This window comes from Macaca fascicularis, chromosome 14 (genome assembly GCF_037993035.2).
Source record: "Macaca fascicularis isolate 582-1 chromosome 14, T2T-MFA8v1.1".
In the NCBI taxonomy this organism is placed as follows: Eukaryota; Metazoa; Chordata; class Mammalia; order Primates; family Cercopithecidae; genus Macaca; species Macaca fascicularis.
Genome location: NC_088388.1, coordinates 58,563,957 through 58,584,655, shown reverse-complemented (window position 1 = coordinate 58,584,655; position 20,699 = coordinate 58,563,957). Strand labels below are relative to the sequence as shown.

General features: G+C 40.9%; 1 protein-coding gene across 6 annotated transcripts in view; it reads left to right on the top strand.

Annotated features, from left to right (window-relative positions):
* The window catches only part of SYT9 (synaptotagmin 9), a 224,080-nt gene that overhangs the window by 50,070 nt on the left and 153,311 nt on the right, over positions 1-20,699 (top strand). For all 6 annotated transcript variants that reach the window (XR_010580903.2, XR_012423427.1, XM_005578751.5 and 3 more), the window contains exon 2: positions 12,027-12,378. Coding sequence is in view for 4 of the 6 variants with exons in the window: in XM_005578751.5 (XP_005578808.2) it covers positions 12,027-12,378 (352 nt within the window). In the remaining 2 variants the exon portion in view is untranslated. The remainder of the gene's footprint in view (positions 1-12,026; positions 12,379-20,699) is intronic.

The window sequence follows — 20,699 nt, the reverse complement described above, 5'->3', positions numbered from 1 at the left end:
GTAGAGGGGTACATGCAATGGGGTGACTTAGTGGGAAGAAAGTTGGAGGAATAAGTGCTATAACTTCACTCATCTGCCCCCCGCCCATTTCCCTTTAGGGTCTTCTTTTGGTTGGACTCAACAGAATCCAAATGTAAGGGAATCCCTTGTTGTAGTCCATGTAGGTCAGCCTCACAGGGCACAAAGCTGGGGAGAGAGTGGAGGAGAGTAGATTTGCAGTAGTAAATGGAACTTCCATAGTTCCCTACTAAAAGACTTAAAATGCAAATGTTAGGACATGGTTTCAGTATTCATCAGATGTTGGAAGAGAGTCTTTGACTCTAAAGGGCAGCACATATAAATGCTGTGTTATTTGAGTATAGGATATTTTAAGTTTCTAATTTGAAAGAGAAAATATTGTTTTACAATCATAGAATTATAAACCGAAATGCCAAGAACCTGAGCAGCCTGCAGATACTCACACACAAAATGCATTGGCCCATTGCTCTCAACAGCTCGCCAGGACTCACCAGGGGCTCTGCTCCTTCTTTCAAGAACTATGAGAAGGCTCTAGGGGGTGTCTCACATGTGTTTAAAAACAAGTCTGCACCCAATCTCCAAGTCATTTTCTCATATATCTTGTGTCTTGCACAACTGCTGTGCTCTGGGGGAAAAAAAAAAATCTCGTGTACTCTCTTCATGCCAAAAGAAGCCTGGAAGTCTTCTGCCCATACCAGCATAAGCACAGCTAGCAGAGAGCATATATGCAGTATATTCTCTAAAAACATGTAGGACCATGTGTTTTAAGGATCAAGACCTTGTCCTGAAGATGTTCAGTTATGCCTGAGGAAGGCCAGGAGGGGAAGTCTGCCTAATCCTGGGGTTTGGAGCAAAAACAAACATCCCAATATTGCACCATGCCTTGTGTAGGAAGGTGAAGGTCAAATAGAAGGAGAGGCAAGACTGAGTGTGGCTTTCTAATCAATCAAAAAACTCACTTTTCCTTGGAATGCAGAAGTGAGGGATGAGAGAAGTGAGCAAAAGCATTTAGAGAAAAGTCACTTCTCATGGAAGGCAAAAATGGGAAGAAACTTTCCCACATTATATATTGCTTTATGAGATTTTTCTAAATGCTCATTCACAAAGGTGATTATAAGCAGCCTTTTGATCTTGTTCCACAGGGTAGATGAGAGATTAAAACATGAATTTCATCAAAGCAAGACAAGATCTGGCCGAGGAAAGGACATCCACTGAAAAAGTGTGGAAAAGGGTCCTGTGGGAAGTGTAAAGATTTGAGCCAATACAGTAGTGCCAAGCTTAAAAAGAATTTCAAGCAACACTAAGAAAGCACTGTGACAGGTTTTATACAGATGCAAGTGCATAGCCAGGCTAGGAGGAATCTCTTCCCCCATTGTAAAGGTGAGAAATGGCCTAGGAGAGAGTGCAGGCAGTCCAAAGTCTCACAACAGGCAACAAAGCTGGTCTCCATATCCTGAATCCCATTCCCCTCCAACTCCACACTGCCCTACAGGGCAGGTCAGGATCCCACTTCCTGTGGACACACCAAAGAGGGTTGTTAACCTCTTTGGCCTGTCCCCAGTCCCCACGTGTTCTTGAGTTGTTTCACAGTTCTTTTCAGCAAAAAGTCTCAATTGTCTAAAACTCTGCACATCAGATTTTCTGTAGTTTCTTAAGAATCCTAGCACATCTGAGTGTTTCTGTTTACACTGAACAGGCCAGAATCCAATGGTGTAGAAAACATTGTATATTTTGCAAGCACTTCCAATTATGTGGGTATAAAATATTTTTAAGTAGATTTTCCCCCAATTAAAAGAAAGCAGAAACCCAGTGGCGAACCTAATAATGATTCCTGAACCTTCCTGTTATGCAGCCAGGGGGGACTCAGGTGCAACAGGGTTATGGACACAAGAACTAAAATCCAGCTCTTAGGGTATATGGCTCCAGGCAGTCAGTGTCTAGCTTCAGCAACCCCTGCCCCATCTGGGTGATGCCTGTGTGAAGAGGAGCTGGTCACACTGATGAGACAGCACTTTGCAAATAGAAGGTGTAACAGAAAGTGTTCTCTCAATGCTAATTTTAGGCCAGCTCCTTAGTTAACATAGGCAGAATCATCTGGGCAGCCTTCTGAGGAAGGAATCAGAGAGCCAGAAACAGCCATATTTCAGATGTTCTTCCCTCTGTGTCAGTCACAGAAAAAAATGTGTTTAATGCCATTTGCCAATTTCCATGTTCCAATTCATTTTACCAGCCCTCAAACTTCTTATATTTAAGGCAGCAGAGTTCTTTGTTTAGCTGGCTCAGTGTCTTAAAAATGGTATGGCCCTGTAGATCCAGGTTAATACTCCTTAATCCTTGCAATTTTCACCATGAGTCAGTACTAAGAGAACCACATGTCTGCTCCAAGAATGAAAAGCAGGAATGGTCCTAGGTTTTAGCCTTCAGTTAATTAGCACTCATTGACTTATGGTCACTAATGAGAAGTATTATAATGGTTTCCGTCTTAGATACAGACATTGCTGTGTACCCCAAGTCATATGGCAGTTTCACAAGAACCACATAATGTGAGAGCCATGCCCAAACCTGTTATGATAGAGGAAGATCACTGAGGGGCAGTGAGCCAAGGTCACAAAATATAAATGATGGCAAAGCTGGTCTTAGGTCACTTGGAATATACAAGCTGTTTCCCAGGGACACCATGTAAAGCTCAGCAAGTTGTGCCCTGTGCAACATGCATGGCCATAGAAAGAAGCCCTCACTTTCTCTTTCTCCTGGTGAAGTCTTTTGGCCACATGACAGATGACCTGGGTTTTATATTTGTATAAGAGAAGTAGTAATAAGTAGTAGTTGGCTCACTCCTCATCTATGGTGTCTAAGTCTATTTGGGCTACTATAACAGAATGCCATGGTCTAGATGGCTTATAAACAATAGAAAATTATTTCTCACAGTTCTGGAGACTGGGAAATTCAAAACCAAGGCACCAGCATATTTTCTGTGTCCTCATAGGGTGGACTTAAGCAAGGGAACACGCTTAAGTCTCTTTTATAAGGAGACTTATCCCATTCACGAGGGCTTCACCTTCATGACTTAATCACCTCCCAAAGGCTCCACCTCCTAATACCATCACATTGGATGCTGGGATCTCAACATACGAATTTGGAGGGACACAAGCATTAAATCTATATCATTCCACTACTAGCCACCCAAAATCTATGCCCTTCGTAGCTGCAAACTACATTCATTACATGCCTAAAGCCCCAAAAGTTTTAGCTCATTCCAGCATTAACTCCAAAGTCTATAATCCAGTCTCAGCTAACTATTATCTAAATTAAATATGGATGAGACTCAAAATATGATTTATCCTGAGGCAAACTGCTCCTCCAGCTGTGAACCTGTGAAACCAAACAAGTTACATGTTTCCAAATACAATGGTGGAAAGGCATAGGATGGACATTTCCATTCCAAAATGGAGAAACAGAAAAGAAGAAAGAGGTAACAGGTCCTGAGTAAGTCCAAGGTATAAGGCAAACTCCATGAGGTCCTAAGGCTCAAAAATCATCCTCTTTGGCTTAATATTCCACCCTCCAGGCTCAATGGGACTGAGGGCCTGCCTGGGGCTGTGGCTCTGCCCCCGTTGCTTTGCCAGGTATAAACTGTGCCCCCAGGGTTCTGCCACATGGCCCACACACCCACACCTCTGGGCAGCCCTTTCCCCATGGTTCTCAATTCAGTGGGACCATTTGGCCTGTTGAAAGGAAGACAATTGTCATCCTTTTTAAAACCAAGGAGGTAGCCCTGATGATCTGTTAATCTTCTTCAGGATCATTCTTCATTTCTCTTGATAAATAGTGAATGTTCTCAGCTGAAAAGCACTGTGGTCCAATCCTGTAAAATCCAAATCTGACAGCCTTCCTTCATTCCTTCTCATTTCCTTCCCCTTTGGTTCAAATTGGCAGTTTCCCTGCTGGGGTGGGTGATTAAGTTTGTGGTTCATACCTATACTAATCTCTTAAATAGTCAGTTGGCCACACTATTAGTGTTCTCTTCCAAACATGGGTTCTCATTTTTTTGCAATATGGATAGACTGATAATTTTCGAAATCTACAAGTTCTCATTCTGTTTTGCTTAACAATTCTGTCTTTAAGTCATTCTCGCTTTCATTTTACTATAAGCAGTCAGGAGGAGCCAAGCTGCACCTTCAAAACTTTGGTTATAAATAGCTTCAGCTAAATATTCCCTTTCATTGCTCCCAAGTTCTACCTTACACAAAACAGCAGAACGTGAACATGATTCAGCCAAGTTATTTCCCTATTTATAACAAGGATCACCTTTCTTCCAGTTTCTAATAACACGTTCTTCATTTCTCTCTGAGACTTTATCAGAATGGTCTTTACTGTTCATACACTACCAACATTCTGGTCATGGGCACATAAGTATTCTGTAAGAAGCTTGAGGCTTTCTCTACAGCTCTCCTCTTTTCTTTCTGAGCCTTCACTAGAATTGCTCTTAATGGTCCATTCATGGCAGTGTAAGCTTTTTCAAGCATGCACCTCAAAATTCTTCTAGTTTCTAGCCATTACATAATTTCAGAAGTGCTTTCATATTTTTAGGCATTTATTTGTTTCAACAGCACCCCCACTTCTTGGTATCAATTTCTGTTAGTATTATTAAAAGGCCTCTCTGAACTCCGTGTATTGGTTTATGTATGCCTGACTTCTAGGCTATAGTGGTACTCTATAAATTGCTACTAGCACTCTTGAAATTTTCTTGCTTAGTAGTTCCTTGAGGGCAAGGATTAGTTTTATTTATTTTATATCCCTAATTCAATACTTAGCAAATATCAGGTACTCCATAGGAGCTCCTTCTCTTGTTCTCAGTAATTCAGTTCAATAAGCACCTATTGAGGACCTGACATTGGTTTGATGCCAGGCCATTTTTTAAAGCTGCAGGAAGCCTCAGTATTTAGTAAACAAGCTGATTATTTATTTGCAATAAGTCTGATATGGAGCAGCTAAATCCTGGGTTACCTCAGGGAAAACACAGAAACAATAACTTACATTCAGTGAGCACTGCTACCTTCCTAAATATTCACTAAACCCCCAAGAGATAGGTACTATTATTATCCCAATATTACTATGACAAAACAAGATACAGAAAATTTATCTATGGTTACACAACATTGAAATGCAGATATTGATGTGTAATTCTATAACCTGTGTTTGCAACTACTGTGCTATGGTGCCTGTAGTATAATTAAAGAACAATGTTTTGGCAATACTGCATTTCCCAGATGACTTAAGTTCAATCATTTAAACACAAAATATCTGATTTAAACTAGAATCTATTACATGCTTCTTCAAGATGTTGCAGGATCACCACTCAGGATGCCCTCTGGCCTGTTGAGGTGTGTATGGATCTAAGTTCTCCTTCACTGAATAATTCCAGAATGTTGTGATGCTTAAACTCAACAATTTCTCCTCCTTCCTCTCCTCTTCTTCCTCCTTCGTCTTCTTCCTCTTTCTCTTTCTTTTTATTTAAATAGACTTTAATTTTTAGAGAAGTTTTAGTTTCACAGTTTAATATTCACAGATATTTTAGGAATATCTTTTTAAACTGCAAAAGAGAGAAATATTCATTTTATAAAGTTTAAAAATACAGAAAATAAGATATTAAATGAAGGCATTGTATTTATGTGAAAGGGATATTGATGAGGTAATTGTGGCACGAATTATTCTGGATTATCTGTAAGGTTTTATTGTATTCATTCTTAATACAATGTTTCCTCATTGGTTCAGCAATTTGAAACACTTAACATCAGAGCTGTCTGGTCCCACCTGTTTCCGCTATCTCATTATGTTACCACCCTCCCTACAAAGCACCATTGACATCCTCAAGTTCTCCATGGACTGATTTTCTAACTAAATTTCCCAGTAATATATTTATTAGCCCCCCACCACACACACACAATTATCAGAGGATCAGGAAAATGTCTTGTATTCTGAACCATGGTGTGTGTGTGTGTATGTGTCTGCGTGTGTGTGTGTGTGTGTATGTGTGTGTGTGTGTATGTGTGTGTGTGTGTGTGAGAGAGAGAGAGAGAGAGAGAGAGGGAGATCAGATTTATTCAGAGTTGAGATGCTTGCTAAAAATGGAGACTCTGGACCTCACCCAAGACATATTAAATAAGAATATCTAAGATTGAAGTCAGAGATTCTGCCTACAAAAATATGTTTTATTTTCACTTTCCATCAGGAAATTGACAAGCACATTTAAAAGTAGAGAGGTTAATATAATAAACTCCATGTACTCAAAATTCAGTTTCAACAATTATCAATTCACAGTCAATGTTATTTTACCTATAATGTAAAGCAAATTGTGGACATATCATTTGACTATTCCTATATGTATCTAGAACACACAACCACAATACAATTATCATACCTAAAATAATTAACAATAATCTCTAATATCATTACATTTTCAGTTCAAATATTTCTTGTTTTGTAAATGTGTCTTAGTTGTATGGTGTTTCAAACCCAACCACGTAACTGATCCAGGTTGGACTGACCCCTCTTTAGGCTTCTTGCTCAGCTCGCATGCTGGGACTTCCTTCCTCCAGTCTTCCAACTTCAGTACAATTTTTCCTGTACACTGTGTTGTCTGCCTCATTTTAATCTCCTACATTCATCCTCAAGTAACTTGCTATGATAAATACATTGAAAATAATTTTTCTGACTTGTTTTGAAAGATGACTTTTTCAGCCCTCACACTTTATTGATATCATGCTTGGGTATAGAATTCTAGGTTAAATGTAATTTTCTCAGAAGTTTGCAGGCATTATTCAATTATCTATGGTTTCTGGTGAAAAGTCTGATGCCACTATGGTTCTAATTTCTTTGTTATTTTTTCAAATTCGTTTTGTCTCAAGTTTTGTGACTTTTTCTAATCTTCGTGTTTTGAAATTTCACAATAATGCGATTAAGGTAGTGGTATTTTATTATAGATGCTCAGTGGACCCCTTTCAAGTTGTCCTTCGGTTCCAGGGGACTTCGTTTTTTTCTTTGATATCTTTCACCTTCATTCTCTCATTCTCTCTGCCCTCATTTCTGGAAAATTTAAATATTAGACCTCCTGGATAAATACTTTACATATCATATCTTTCATTTAAATTTCCCAAGTCTTTGTTTTGTTTGGTTTTGTTTTTCTTGGTCTACATTCAGGTACCTGTTCCTTGACTTTGCTTTCTATTTAATTTTTCTTCTATTACACCAATCACATTATTTTACTTCTAGATCAGATTGGATCTCAATTGTGTTTTTTTCTGGTTACTGCTGCAGTCATAATTCTCACCCTTGGTTGCTGTTTTATAAATCTCAGTACATGAATTAATTTGCCTCTTGCATTACTGTAATTCGTTTCATATCAGGGGCTATTTATTCTGATGGCTCAGCTTGGTTACCCTCTTTTGAGGTGTTGATTTGCCCATTTCTTCCATGACTTTTCTTTCTTTTTTTTTTTTTTTTTTTGTCTGCTTATGTGTTCTTCCTGGCCCTTCACAGTTTAGGAAGACAACCAATTTTTTTCATCCATGTTAGTATGTGGGCTTAAATGTTTTACTTCTTGGCCAGTAATCACTGTCACTGTAAAACACGTCCACTTTTTTTTTTTTTTAAATGCTTGCAGGAATCCTCTAGTATTATAGGTGTCCAGCTGGAATGTCTGCTGGGTCCAAGGTGTCATGGGTGTCTTCTATGTGGTGTGCTAGGGATGTTGCTACAATGCATCATGTCTTATGGCTAGGGCTAATAGCCAGTAGAAGAGGTTTCTGACAAACAGGCATGATTACAGGGCATCCTATGCCACACCTTTCCTGGGAAGAATACACTCCATGACAGCTCTGGGTATAGTTTTATGCACAATCACCCCCACAGCAGCCATACTTCTAGGGATCTGGATCAGAACTGGTTTGCCATTTGACTCTTTTCATCATTGAGGGACTATCTGGCTATTACCCCGACTCTTGGGAAAAAGGACTAATTATGCTATTCCTATTCTTTACAAAAATTATGTCACGATTTTTTTAATGTCATATATTTTTCAATTTTTAAAATGAGATATACCATAAATGACAATAATAAATCTCATGAACACATATAAAATTAACAATAAAATAAATGGTCATGTTTCTACCACCTAACTTAAGAAATAGTATCTCGTGATTCTAAGCTGATGCTCCCGCTCCGTTTTTGGAGGTCATGGGTCTGAGGTGGGAAGTATAGCCTTAGTGATACCAAAGTAGCTTTCTAGCACCTCTTTCTGAAAAAACAAGAGAAAGGTAGAAATGTACCATCTAGAAGGCATACTCGGCTATTTGTAAACAGAAGCCTAGACAGTTATGCTTGGTGTCTGGTGTGGCTGTGTAGGTCACCACTGGTGTTTCCTGTGGCATTTCTCTCTGGGCCACTGCTAACTCACACAGCACCTTTGTGTAAATCAGAAAAAAAAAAAAAAAGCCACTCCTGCCATTTGCCACAATTTAAAAAATAACAATATGCACAAAAATCTATAATGACTATGACTGTAACTGGTGCCCCCTAGAGTTTACAGGCCACAACCCACACAACCGTAATTCAAGGTAGACATAGCACATGGTACAGGGCTCCTCAGGTGGGCTTCATCACTTACTGAATGCCTACTGTGTGCCAGGAACTCTTTTAGATTCTTGGCAGTCAGTGTTGAGAGAGACAAGATCTCTGCTCTTCTGGATCCCCCACGACTGGACTTCTGAGCAGGCTGTTTTGTGAGTGCATGAGCTGTAGTCAACTATCAAGCTGGAGTTGTTCTTAAACTGGGTCGGGGTCCTGTGGTTACTAGTAAAAGTGACGCAGAACTTCAATTTACTTAGCATGCTACTATGCCAAGTGAATCCCAAGAGGTCATGTTGTACTAAGCTGATGAGTTCAGAGATCACATGGAGTTCTTAAGTTTATGATGACCCTACGTCCTAATTTTGCCTGGACAATCCTAGGTTAAGTATCTTATCCCCATGTAATTATTAATATAACCCCTTTTCTCTCCTAAAAGTGTCCCAGCTTTGGACGGTAAATTATATGATCACATAAATTACCATTTTTTTTTTCTGTGCCAACATCCCTTCAAAATTCTAGGGACTTAATACACTAAATATTTAGGTTTTGCTAATGGATCTGTGGATCAGCTGTAGCTTTGCCTCAGGTTGTCAGTCATGTTTAAGTTTACTCCTTGTTTTGGTCTTTGGGCTCATGCCACAAGTCTTCTCATTATGGCAGTCAGGCTGGAAGATCAGCTTTTATCTGAGAGCTCTTTTTCTCATGCATAAGGTGGGATCACAAGGGACCTTTGCTTCAAGGTGACATGGGCCATGTTCACTTGTATTTCATTGCCCAGAGCAAGTCGTATGCCCAAGACCAACATTGAGGATTAGGATTTATGCTTCTCCCTTGGAGAGGAGCCCTGTGATAGGGCAGAGTGTCTAATAATACAGTTATCTCATCACATTCCTAAATCCTATGGCTTCCCAGTGTGCCCCTCCTCCAGCCTTTGCTGGTGGTGGTCTCCTAGCAGTGTCTGTGTCAGGACAGAGCTGAAGTGATTAACAGAATATAGAGAAGAAGTTCTGTCTCCATTTAGACTGCAGAACGTATTAAGAGATTTCACTGCTATGTGGAGCCTGTTTTGTGTTGGAGAGGGTGGGGATTGATGTTTGCAGCTGGATTACCTGGGACAAGGTTTCCTCCTTCCTGGTCCCCCAGCACTATCACCCACCACAGAAGTCTGCACCAGCATATTGTCTACTCTCCTGTGTGAGTGGTCAGAACCAGGTGGAGTCTGGGGTCAAACCATGCCCTCCCCACCTCATGCTGGGCTCTGTGAGGTATAGTTCCTACAGTCCCTTTTATTTTGACCCCACTGACTCCACTCCCTGTCCCCCATCCTTGCCTGTTGCTCTGCACCTGGGATTTTTAATTTTTATTTTCTCTCAGTCTCCCTTCATTTGCCTGTGTTAAATGTTCAACACTAACTGCCTTTTCTTTTAAAACAATTCCAGATATTCCTCAAAGTTAGTGGTTAACTGATGAATTGATGATGTCCTTTCTTATTTCCCATTGCTTATCCCATTTCTGTGGGATTTGAGGAGACAAAAGTGAAAAAGATTTGCACAGTTACCCATATTGAAACTTCAACCCCAGTATTTTCAAACAGAGATATAATATTGTTTCAGTAGAAGGGTGAAGATTGATTTGGAGGCAAAGAGGAAATATGTTAAATCCATCAACAGCCCTGGCAGCTGGCTTGCTTTTAAGAGCAATTTTTGATAAACAGTTTTATCAGTTCACAAGAATGACCAAGTACCTTCAGAGTCATATTAAAAAGCACATGGATGGTAGTTGTTCAGCTTGACTCAGTAGGTAAGTGGCTTGCAGGAGGGGTTCCTATGCATGCTTCAGCAGAAATACAGCTTTGTCACAGATCATAGTATGTTGGCAGTGCTGTGCACAGTTGAAATTGTTAGTACTAAATGACCAATTTCTAATTTTCTCCTTCATTAGAATATGGATACATGAAGACATAGCGTGCGCCTATCATATTCCTCATTGTATCTCCAGAGCTTAGCGTGGCACTTGGCATGTAGTAGGCATTCAGAAAACTTTGGTTGCAGCAATGCAAATATTAATGATGGGCAGTAGAGGCAAACCCTGGGGAGAATCCATGGGGCTCCAGGTGTAATGAAGCACCGTAATGACAGGCAGGGTTGTCCTTTAAAAAATAAGGATTTTATGGCTACCATAGTGCCAGAAATGCTTTCAGACTGATGCTCAGCCTCCTGGCTCTACTGTAGCTTGGGGCAGAAGCCTGGAGGGGGTGAACTGTTTTAAACCTTAGGGGCACAGTCACTGGATACTGAACTGCCAAGACTTGCTGACACCGTGGGGCTGTGGTCCATGATCAATGTAGCAGATGCTGTCATTACCTGCCGTGTCCCCTTACCACTTCATTGTGTGCCTGTTGACCTCCAGTGCAGCCTCTGCATTGATTTCAATGTGGGATTTTCCTGGCCACTGAAGCTTACTTTGTTCATCCGGGCAGGTGTCAAATGATGGGAATTTAATGCCCTTTGGGAAATGCCCTCCAATTAATAACTAAAGAGAGCTAATGTGTAATACCTCGGATCCCTTGCCACTTGGGTGAGGTGTATCTGAGGTGTATTAAACCTCCCTAGCAGACTTAACCTTTACTCCCTCACTATGGGAACTGACTTGACAGTGTACCTTTTGTTGACTTCCTTTTCTGGATCACTTCTCCTGTGTTTCCTTCTCCTTCTAAATAATGCTTTGCCCTTGAATACTTGTTTTAGGGTATACTACTGGGGAAACCCAAACTATAATATTCTATCCTGAGTCCTGAGGAGTTACCACTGAGTGGGGGTTATTCTTGAAGCTGCAAAATTCACAGAAGATTTGAGCTTCATTTTGCTTAGAACCGTAAAAGTTAATAGGAAAAATAGAACCCGAAAAAGCCCTCTAGTTTCTCTTATTTTAAAAAATTATGACTTACACAATTCCCCAGTTACATTATACAGCTCTCTGAGATGACAGAATAATTTTTAAGGACATTTGAAACTGCCCTGCTCAAAAAACATTAATGATTGGTGCTGCCTGTAGGATAGAGTATCATTTCACTTGAAGGGCATTCTAGTCTCCATGAATGTATCCATTTTCTTGCCATAGCAGGCTGTTTATTGTTTCTAAACATGACCTGCATGCTATGGTACCTCCTCTGTGTTTCTGCTCACTGGTCCTCTGGTTTGTGTATGAATTCTCATCGCCACTGCCCCAGAATTAAGTAACGTAGCTGTGCGCCCCAGCATGACCTTCCACAGTCGGCTCCCAAGGGATGAGTGGATGAGAGGGTCATTCTGCCCATACTATGCAATGGGTGGACTTGCGGGGAATGATCACACTGACTTTTGATCTTTGCTTCTTTGCAGATATCTCAGTGAGCCTGCTGACCCTTGTGGTCACTGCCTGTGGTCTTGCTCTGTTTGGCGTGTCTCTCTTCGTATCTTGGAAACTCTGCTGGGTTCCGTGGCGAGAACGAGGCCTGCCCTCTGGTAGCAAAGACAACAACCAGGAGCCTCTTAACTACACGGACACAGAGACCAATGAGCAGGAGAACAGTGAGGACTTCCTAGACCCTCCCACACCCTGCCCTGACTCCTCCATGAAGATCAGCCACACCTCCCCTGACATTCCCCTCTCCGCCCAGACGGGAGTCCAGGAGAACTGTGCCCATGGCGTCCGCGTGCAGCGCCAAGTCACAGAGCCAACCTCCTCGGCTCGGTCAGTAATGCCTCCTCCTTTCTGAATGCAAGGAAGGACCACCCCATTCCCCTCTCTGGCAAAAATAGCACTGATTGGTCAAGGAGTCTATAACCTTTTAGATTTCTGTTCTGTATCAGAGACATGAATATGGAAAACTCCATGCTAACCTAACGTTGAAGTTAGGTTCCTGAGCCCTTCTTGGTCTCTACTTAGTTTATAAAAATAATAGTTAACATTATTAAGACAGCATGTGTGAAGTACTCTGGAAGAACTTTATATTCATATTTTGTTATAGCTCACAATTTAGCATGAAATGTATACTAATATCATTTTTATTTTACAGCAGAAGAAACTTAAGGAGATTACATTTTTTTAAAAGCCATATATGTAAATACCCAGGTCAGGATTTGAACCCTGGTTCAACCAACACAAGAATCTGAACTCTTAACCACTCTTCCCTGCTGCCCTCCTACTGCTTTAAAATTTATTCCCTGTGCGTCTGACCTATCCTAACAGTCACACACAGGCTCTCTTCAGACTCCACCGTGTGGCTGGAGGTTTTTGTCCATCTTCAGCCTTTGGAAGGCTTACAGAGTACCAACACCTAGGTCACTCTCTTTTTATTGTCTGGATGCTTTATGCTCTTCAGCAGTAGAGAAATAATATAATGCAGTGAAAAAAGATGCGGTCTCTCAAGTCAAATGAATTGGCTTTACTTACATGTGTGACATTGAACAAATTACTTAAACTCCATATCTGTCCATTTCCTCTTCTTCAAAAGAGGAATAGATACTACTGATTTGTAGGTGGTTTTAAGGATGAAATGATAACATGTGCTTGCACAGGTCTGGCACCTAGTAAAAGCTCCAAAATGTGAGCTACCATTTTGCTGTTAGTATTGCTATTATGGCCTCTCCCAAGGCTCAGACATTGCACAAAAGTGTGTTTGAGGCTAAACAACCAGTTCTAAATCACTGGATATAAAAACTCATTTTCAATAAGATATTTCAGGAAAAGAGACTCAGGAAGCAGCTTTCTGTAGAATGAAAATATTGGCCTGAGTGATGGCCAGAGAAATAGCATGTGCTGTTATTTGTAAAGTATAAAACACAATTTGGAGGTATTTTTTTAAAATCTTTATTGTTTGTTCTCCAGAAACAGAAATAAGACTTTACCCTTTTTATGTTAATCGAGTTTATCCTAGAGGCTCCACTCATTTTCATTAAGTGGGATGGAATATGTCAGTTTATAATTTGATTGTTTCAGAAACTTATTTTAGCATTATTTTCAATTCTGAATCAAAGAGCCAAATCTAAAATATTCCACTGTGAGGAGATGGGTAGTTGTCTGCCATTTGATTTAGAAGAAATCCTCAGATTTTATCACTAGGATTTATCTTCAGATTTAAAACTTAAATATAACTAGAGCTCTGTTTGATGCTGTCATAGAGTTCATGCAATGTGCAGACTCATAATAAAATCCTTTCAGTATTTCAATAGCTAGAGCCTTTTAGATAGAGTCTCCATTGAAATTTCCTTCGAAATTGCCTCCTATTTGGTTCTACTCTGCATGTAACTTTTCTGGTCTGAGTTCCTCCAATATATGGTGGTAGTACTGTGATCTTTTTAGATTTGATCTGAGGACTCTGCCATAATTTTAACAAACTAATAGCAATGATGCCACTCTAATTATCACAATATTTATACTGGAAAAGTATATAAATATATTGCAAATCAATAAGTATTTGCTTAAAAAATAAAAACTCTTATCATCACTACTGATTTGTAGAAATTGGGTAGAAAGAAAAAAATTAAAAGGAAGAGTGAAGGAATTGTCCCTGTAAAGTGCACTTTGTGTTCAGATTTATTTTAGTTTTGAAGGCATGCAATTACATTATCTTTTCTGATGACAAAAATCAAGTTTAGGAATATCTGAACTACTATAAGAAAACTACTCTTTTCTAACTGCATTTGACCTAATACTGACAATTTGCATTTTTATGCATTTAAAACATTCATACCTAAATTACTGACCTAGTTTTATGGGGTCTGTCTAGAAATATATATCCTTGTCTGAGGATCTCACCACAATAAGAGCAGTACATGGTCTTCTAATTCTTTGGGGATTATGTTGCATCATGAGAAAATGCACACACACATACACACTTTTTGCTAACAAAAAGGAAAAAGAGAATGAAATTTCCTTTATGCCTCAAATCGTTTTTAACATTCTTCTTTAAGTAATATTTTTGATACCCATATTTGGGGAGGGGAAAGGTAAGCTTTGCTGAGAAAGCTCTAAACAGTCTGCTTTTCCAGTTACTGTTTCTTCTCCTTTCTTTCTCATTATGTTCTTTACTTTCTCCCTGCCGACACTCTCTTACTGCTTCCATCCTGCAGCCATTATCACTGTCTCAGGACAGCCATTATCACAGTCTCAGGGTTCCCATTGCACGTAAGACATAGCCTCCATTTAAAGGTGTCTTCAGGATCCTTGTGATTGGCACAGTTTCTGTCACACCATTTACATCAAAAATCTCAACCTCACCTGGCCTCTTCAGCTTGGATGTGTCCTTGGATATGTTTGGCTGACACGGTGCCTTTTTGAAATGTCCTAAAGATGAGCTTTGTTTTATCTTCTAAGAATGTTTCTGGTCAGAATGACTTTCAAGATCAAGCATGTTCTGTGTCTAGTTACTTCAGTGACTCTAATACCATACAAAATTCCTGTCAATTCTTTTTTATTTGAATGAAATCCTTTTTGTTTAGTGATCCAATATGCTGGAAATGTGGATATTTCAATTTTCTCTGAATTTTTTAATTCCAGAGCTTTATAAAGTTCTCTACTCCAAATGTATGAAAATCCCTAGATCCCCAAAATAGAAGGAACCTTGAAAGGCCATCTAATCCATTTCCTGATTCATGCCCTAAGATGAAAGTTCATCCTGTTTTTTTTAAGCTTTCTCAAATTTCTTATGTAACACTTCGGTTTTTCGAAAATTTCGATTACCACACCACAAACCCCTTATCAGGTCTGTTAAGGCCCTGCATGATAATACTGCCACAGTCTGCTTCCAACAGCCTTACCTTATGGCCAGGGCCACCATGTTGCAGGACCCTAGGGGACACTTTTAACATGAACTCACTAGGAGACTGCGTGGAAGAAGCTTGTTGTACTGCAGCTGCACTAGCTCCTCTCTTAGTTCCTTCAGCATCCCAAGCCCCTTCCTGCCTTGAGGTCTTGACACATGTTGTTCCCTCAGCCAGGAATGCTTTTCTTTTCTTTCTTTTTTTTTTTTTTTTCTGTCCTTCTTGGGTCCCTTACTTCTCTAATGCCCTAGCTGAAACATCACCTTCTCAGAAAGGTCTCCCCGGCCACCCCATGTGAAGCCTGTGTTCTGTCCCCACTCCTTCCCACTTCAATTCTCCCTCGCATTGCCTTGTTTTCCCTCATTCACAGGATTAAATTATTTTAAGTGATTCTTTATTGCTTGTACTCCCCTCTAGACTGAGTTCTGTGAACTCGGAGACCACATCTGTTTTGTTTCTTCCTGTCTATCCAGCCCCTAGCACCACTTGGCGCACGGAGGACTTTTTTCCATGAATGACTGACAGAATACATTGGTCAATATCAGGCTACTTTTCTCTTGCTCTTCTGACAAGAATGGCAAAGGGCCAGAAGTATAAACTGAGCAGAGCCTATAATGGTGTGAGGCTGGCAGAAGGCCATTTGTCCCAGGTCTCACATTCATTAAGAGCCCCACATTAGATTTTTGACCTTATCTCTGAATTAAGCAATCCATAGAGTTACAGAAATATGCTGACAGAATTGAAAGAGGAAGATAACCATCACACTCTAAATTTAGGTCCCGTGATTGGCCACAACTCAAGTAAATAGTACACAAAAATTAAATGTTGTAATTATACTATGAGTAGCACATTTCTATTAAGTTATATTTTTGTGTGGTGAGAACATTGGTTCAATGTAAACATCTAAAACATAATTTTTGAATCTGAAGTTATTTCTTTAGATTTAAAGAAACTAACTGCTTCAAAAGTGGAAGTTGCCTATCCCTATCTCAACTTCCATGAGACCCTGAAATGATATGTAAATGAGTGTTTTCTCTACTGGGATTAAATTATCAGAAACTATTATATCCATAGCATTTCTGTATTTACTCTAAGATATCAAGCATTTGCTATGTGCAAAATTCAGTATTAGGTAGTGTCAATAAAGAGAGAAAATATATACAACCCTGCCCACAAAAGACCCACAGCAAGAGCACCAATTATACACACTGAAGTGCTCAATTTGTTCTTTAGAAGATTAATCTGGAAAGAATGTATAAGTGTATAAGATGCATGGGACAGTGGTGAAGATTGGATATATACAGGAGCCTCTCTGAGGGCCTGAACTCAGCTGGGATCAATGGTAATGAAAAGAGACATAAGACGTGAGCTACTGTAGAGAACGTTTTGGTGAACAAAGGCTCATCTTAGTTATGGAGGATAAAGTATTCAAGGTTTCAAATCTGTTTAACTTGGGAGGGAGTGGGAGGAAGCAGGTCTTGCTTCAGTGTATCCACCTACCCTTGACAACACACCTCCACTGGCCCCAAGGCCTGATGCCTGTCTCATCATTATCTCACTCATGCGGAAATCCTTGAATCTTCAGGCCAAGAAAACCTCAAATTTCCACTTCCTCCAGCCCTTGTATTCTACTAACTGTGTCTGTCCCTATCCAGGATTTCCCCTTCTTCTGTATGCCTGTGGTTCAGGACAACCCAACCCTCTCTTCTTCATGACCAGGGGAATTTTGAAGAAGAAAAACATCCTGTCTCCACTGTTTCTTTCCATAATTCCCTGCCTTGACTTGAACACAGGAAAGAAACCAGTAACATTTCTGAAACCACAATTTGCTTCTCTCTTTTTTCTCCCTGGATCCTGAAGCCTTGTAGACACTGGTGCCCGAGAACCAGGGAAAGGACAGGTCAGGTTTCACCTCTGAGATGGGCCACTGCAGTGAACGAACACATATTAGGATGCACTTGTTCATGGCTGCACATGAAAGCCCGCAATGGAAAGGGTGTTGGGGATATGAGTGCTGGCTTACAGAGCCTGGACTCAAAGATGCAGTGGGTGAATGTGAGGGACTCTGGAAAAAGCTACTGGGGCAGAAGAGCTGAAAGTACCATTCTGCTAGAGAACTGGGACCAAGATGAAAACAGATTTAATGTCCATATTGACATCTACAGCATCAGCTTGGAGGTGGCCAAGGATGAGGCCAAGTTAAGCAGGCAAGCCCAGCTCAAGTATCATCTCCTTCATAAAAATTTCCTCAGCCAGAGGTCTTTCTCCCTCTCTTCTTCTGAGGGGGGAACCATCAGTCAATGGCTTTAAAATTCTAGACCCTTGTCCTGGGAGCCTCGCATTTACTGCACTCAAAACCACCTCCATTGACCATTTAGAGCCACCTCACCTAGGGTGGGGCAAGCTCAGGTCATGGCACTATATTCCGTATCTTTCCTCCCTCTTGCTTTGGGCTTGCTTTTTCTTCCCACCTCTGTTTGAGTAACGTATGAGAGCTATAGAATATTGATTTTCCATTTTCTCCACCCCCTTTTCTCCTTTACATCCCTGGGGCAGTCTCCCTGCTCTACTTTCTTATTTTCAGCCCCTAGACCTCCAGAGGTTATATGGGAAGATTATGAGTTACCTTGGTTCTCTGGCTGTTCTAAGCTTCTCTCTTCTACCATGCCTCTCCCCCAACTCCAGTAAACTCTAACTTTCTTCTGAATGGAAATTGAAAGAGATTGAAAGGGAGCCCCAGGAGTGAGAACCTGTCATGCCCAGTTGCAGTCTTTGCTATCTGCTTTAAGCCACTACCTTACAGTTAGATTCAACTGATTTCCCAATAGTAAGTGTGATTCTGAATGGAGGGGAAAGTGTTAGGAATGAAATTAATCATGTAAAATGTTTGAGTAGATAATAGTATTCATATCTGTGACTGGTTTTTTGTTTGGTTGGTTGGTTTTTGGTTTTTGAGTTTTTTTGAGACGGAGTCTTTCTCTGTTGCCCAGACTGGAGTGCAGTGGCTCAGTCTTCACTCACTGCAACCTCTGCCACCTGGGTTTAAGTGATTCTCCTGCCTCAGCCTCCCAAGTAGCTGGGACTACAGGTGTGTGCCACTATGCCTGGCTAATTTTTGTATCTTTAGTAGAGACAAGGTTTTACCATGTTGGCCAGTCTGGTCTTGAACTCCTGACCTCAAGTGATCCACCTGCCTCAGCCTCCCAAAATGCTGGGATTACAGGTGTGAGCCATTGCGCCTAGCCCATAACTGTGATTGGTTTTTGTTTTTGTTTTTGTTTTGTTTTTTGAGACAGAATCTCACTCTGTGGCCCAGGCTGGAGTGCAGTGGCGCAATCTCTGCTCACCGCAAGCTCCACCTCCCAGGTTCACGCCATTCTCCTGCCTCAGCCTCCCGAGTAGCTGGGACTACAGGTGCCCGCCACCACGCCTGGCTAATTTTTTTGTATTTTTAGCAGAGACGGGGTTTCACCACATTAGCCAGAATTGTCTCAATCTCCTGACCTCAGATCTGCCCACCTTGGCCTCCCAAAGTACTGGGATTACAGGCATGAGCCACTGAACCTAGCCTGTGATTGGTTTTTAAGAGGTCAGCTATATTGGGAATTTTTGGAGGTATTCCTGTGCAATTGGGTTCTCAGGGAATGGGATCTTTTTTCAGTCTTTGACCTTTACCAACAACCCCGCCTCCCTGTTGGCAATCCACTTTGGTTAGGAAGGGCTGAGCATGTGGGACAATTTATCTTCAGATTTCATGTCTAAGAAAATGTACATGTAGAACAGAATATGTCACACTACTAAGTAGCCAAATCCATGTATTTTAAATCAAAATTGAAAGTATGGTGGCTGGGCACAGTGGTTCACGCCTTTAATCCCAGCGCTTTGGGAGGCCGAGGCGGGCGGATCACCTGAGGTTGGGAGTTCAAGACCAGCCTGACCAACATGGAGAGACCCTGTCTCTACTAAAAATACAAAATTAGCCGGGTGTGGTGGCACATGCCTGTAATCCCAGCTACTCAGAAGGCTGAGGCAGGAGAATCGCTTCAACCTGGGAGGTGGAGGTTGCAGTGAGCTGAGATCATGCCATTGCATTTCAACTCTGGTCGATAACAGTGAGACTCCATCTAAAAAACAAAACAAAACAAAAAAACACCACTATGGTAGATTTAGTCCTACAGACAATGGTGAAGACAAAATGTTGCTGTGATTAATCTAATGCCAGTACTAAGAAAATTCAAAGGTAAATTGTAATACACAGTCTGCCCAGCAACCATCTGCAGAGCAGCAGAGTGACAGGGCCTAGGACTGACACGAGATTGTTGTCTGGGACTGGATTGTGTAGACACAGAATTGTTGGTCTTCCACAGACTCATCTGTAAAAGGAGCATCCGGTGGATATTGAGGATGCACTTTTATGATGTAAACAGTGCCACTTACCAGACAGTACCTAGAAGGGTGGGAACTGATGCAGGACCCAATTATGGCCCTTTTTTGAATCTAGTCTGTAAAGAAAAATCAATAGCAAAGGGAAATAGGGCTGGCACCAGCCTATTCCAACCTCTGCATATAGCAGGCTACTTTCTGCTGCCTCCCAGTCCTTTCTGCCCACAGAGTCCAGTAAAGTGAGACTCAAGCTCTATTCTAGCACTACATTGGTTCCACTTCTGGACAAGGGAATGACCTGGCTGCACTAGCGCAGAAAGCCAGTTTTAGATGCTTAACAGCAACTCCTGTCTTCCCTCCCTCACCCATCCAAATCATAAAATACAGAGACACCTTAAGATTGTGGATTTCTCTGTAAGTGATTAAAATCTCCCATCAGCAACTTTCGGACCACACAGTTTTTGTACATGTGGGAATGTATGTGACTGGCCTATGTCTGCTTGCTATGGACTGTGATAGATGTGACAGGTACAAGTGACAGCTCTGTGACATTACTCTTGTCATACATGTGGGTGATTAGTGATTAGGAGGCTATTTTAGGATAAAGAGGAATGCTCAGCATAGCAATATCTGTGGTGACAAGAGAGAACACTTTCAAACATATCTGGGGGTCCCTTGATTCCATATTTACATCTTTATTTCATTGTCTGAAGGAAGGAAGAGAAGGGCAAATTCAAATGTTTACTCTGCCTCTCCAACTGTTTACCAATCCCTAAGAGACATCCCAGCTGTTCTCTTTCACCTTCTAGTAAAGAGGCTATTTTAATTAAGGTTGTTGACTAAATGCATACAATACAATATAATGAC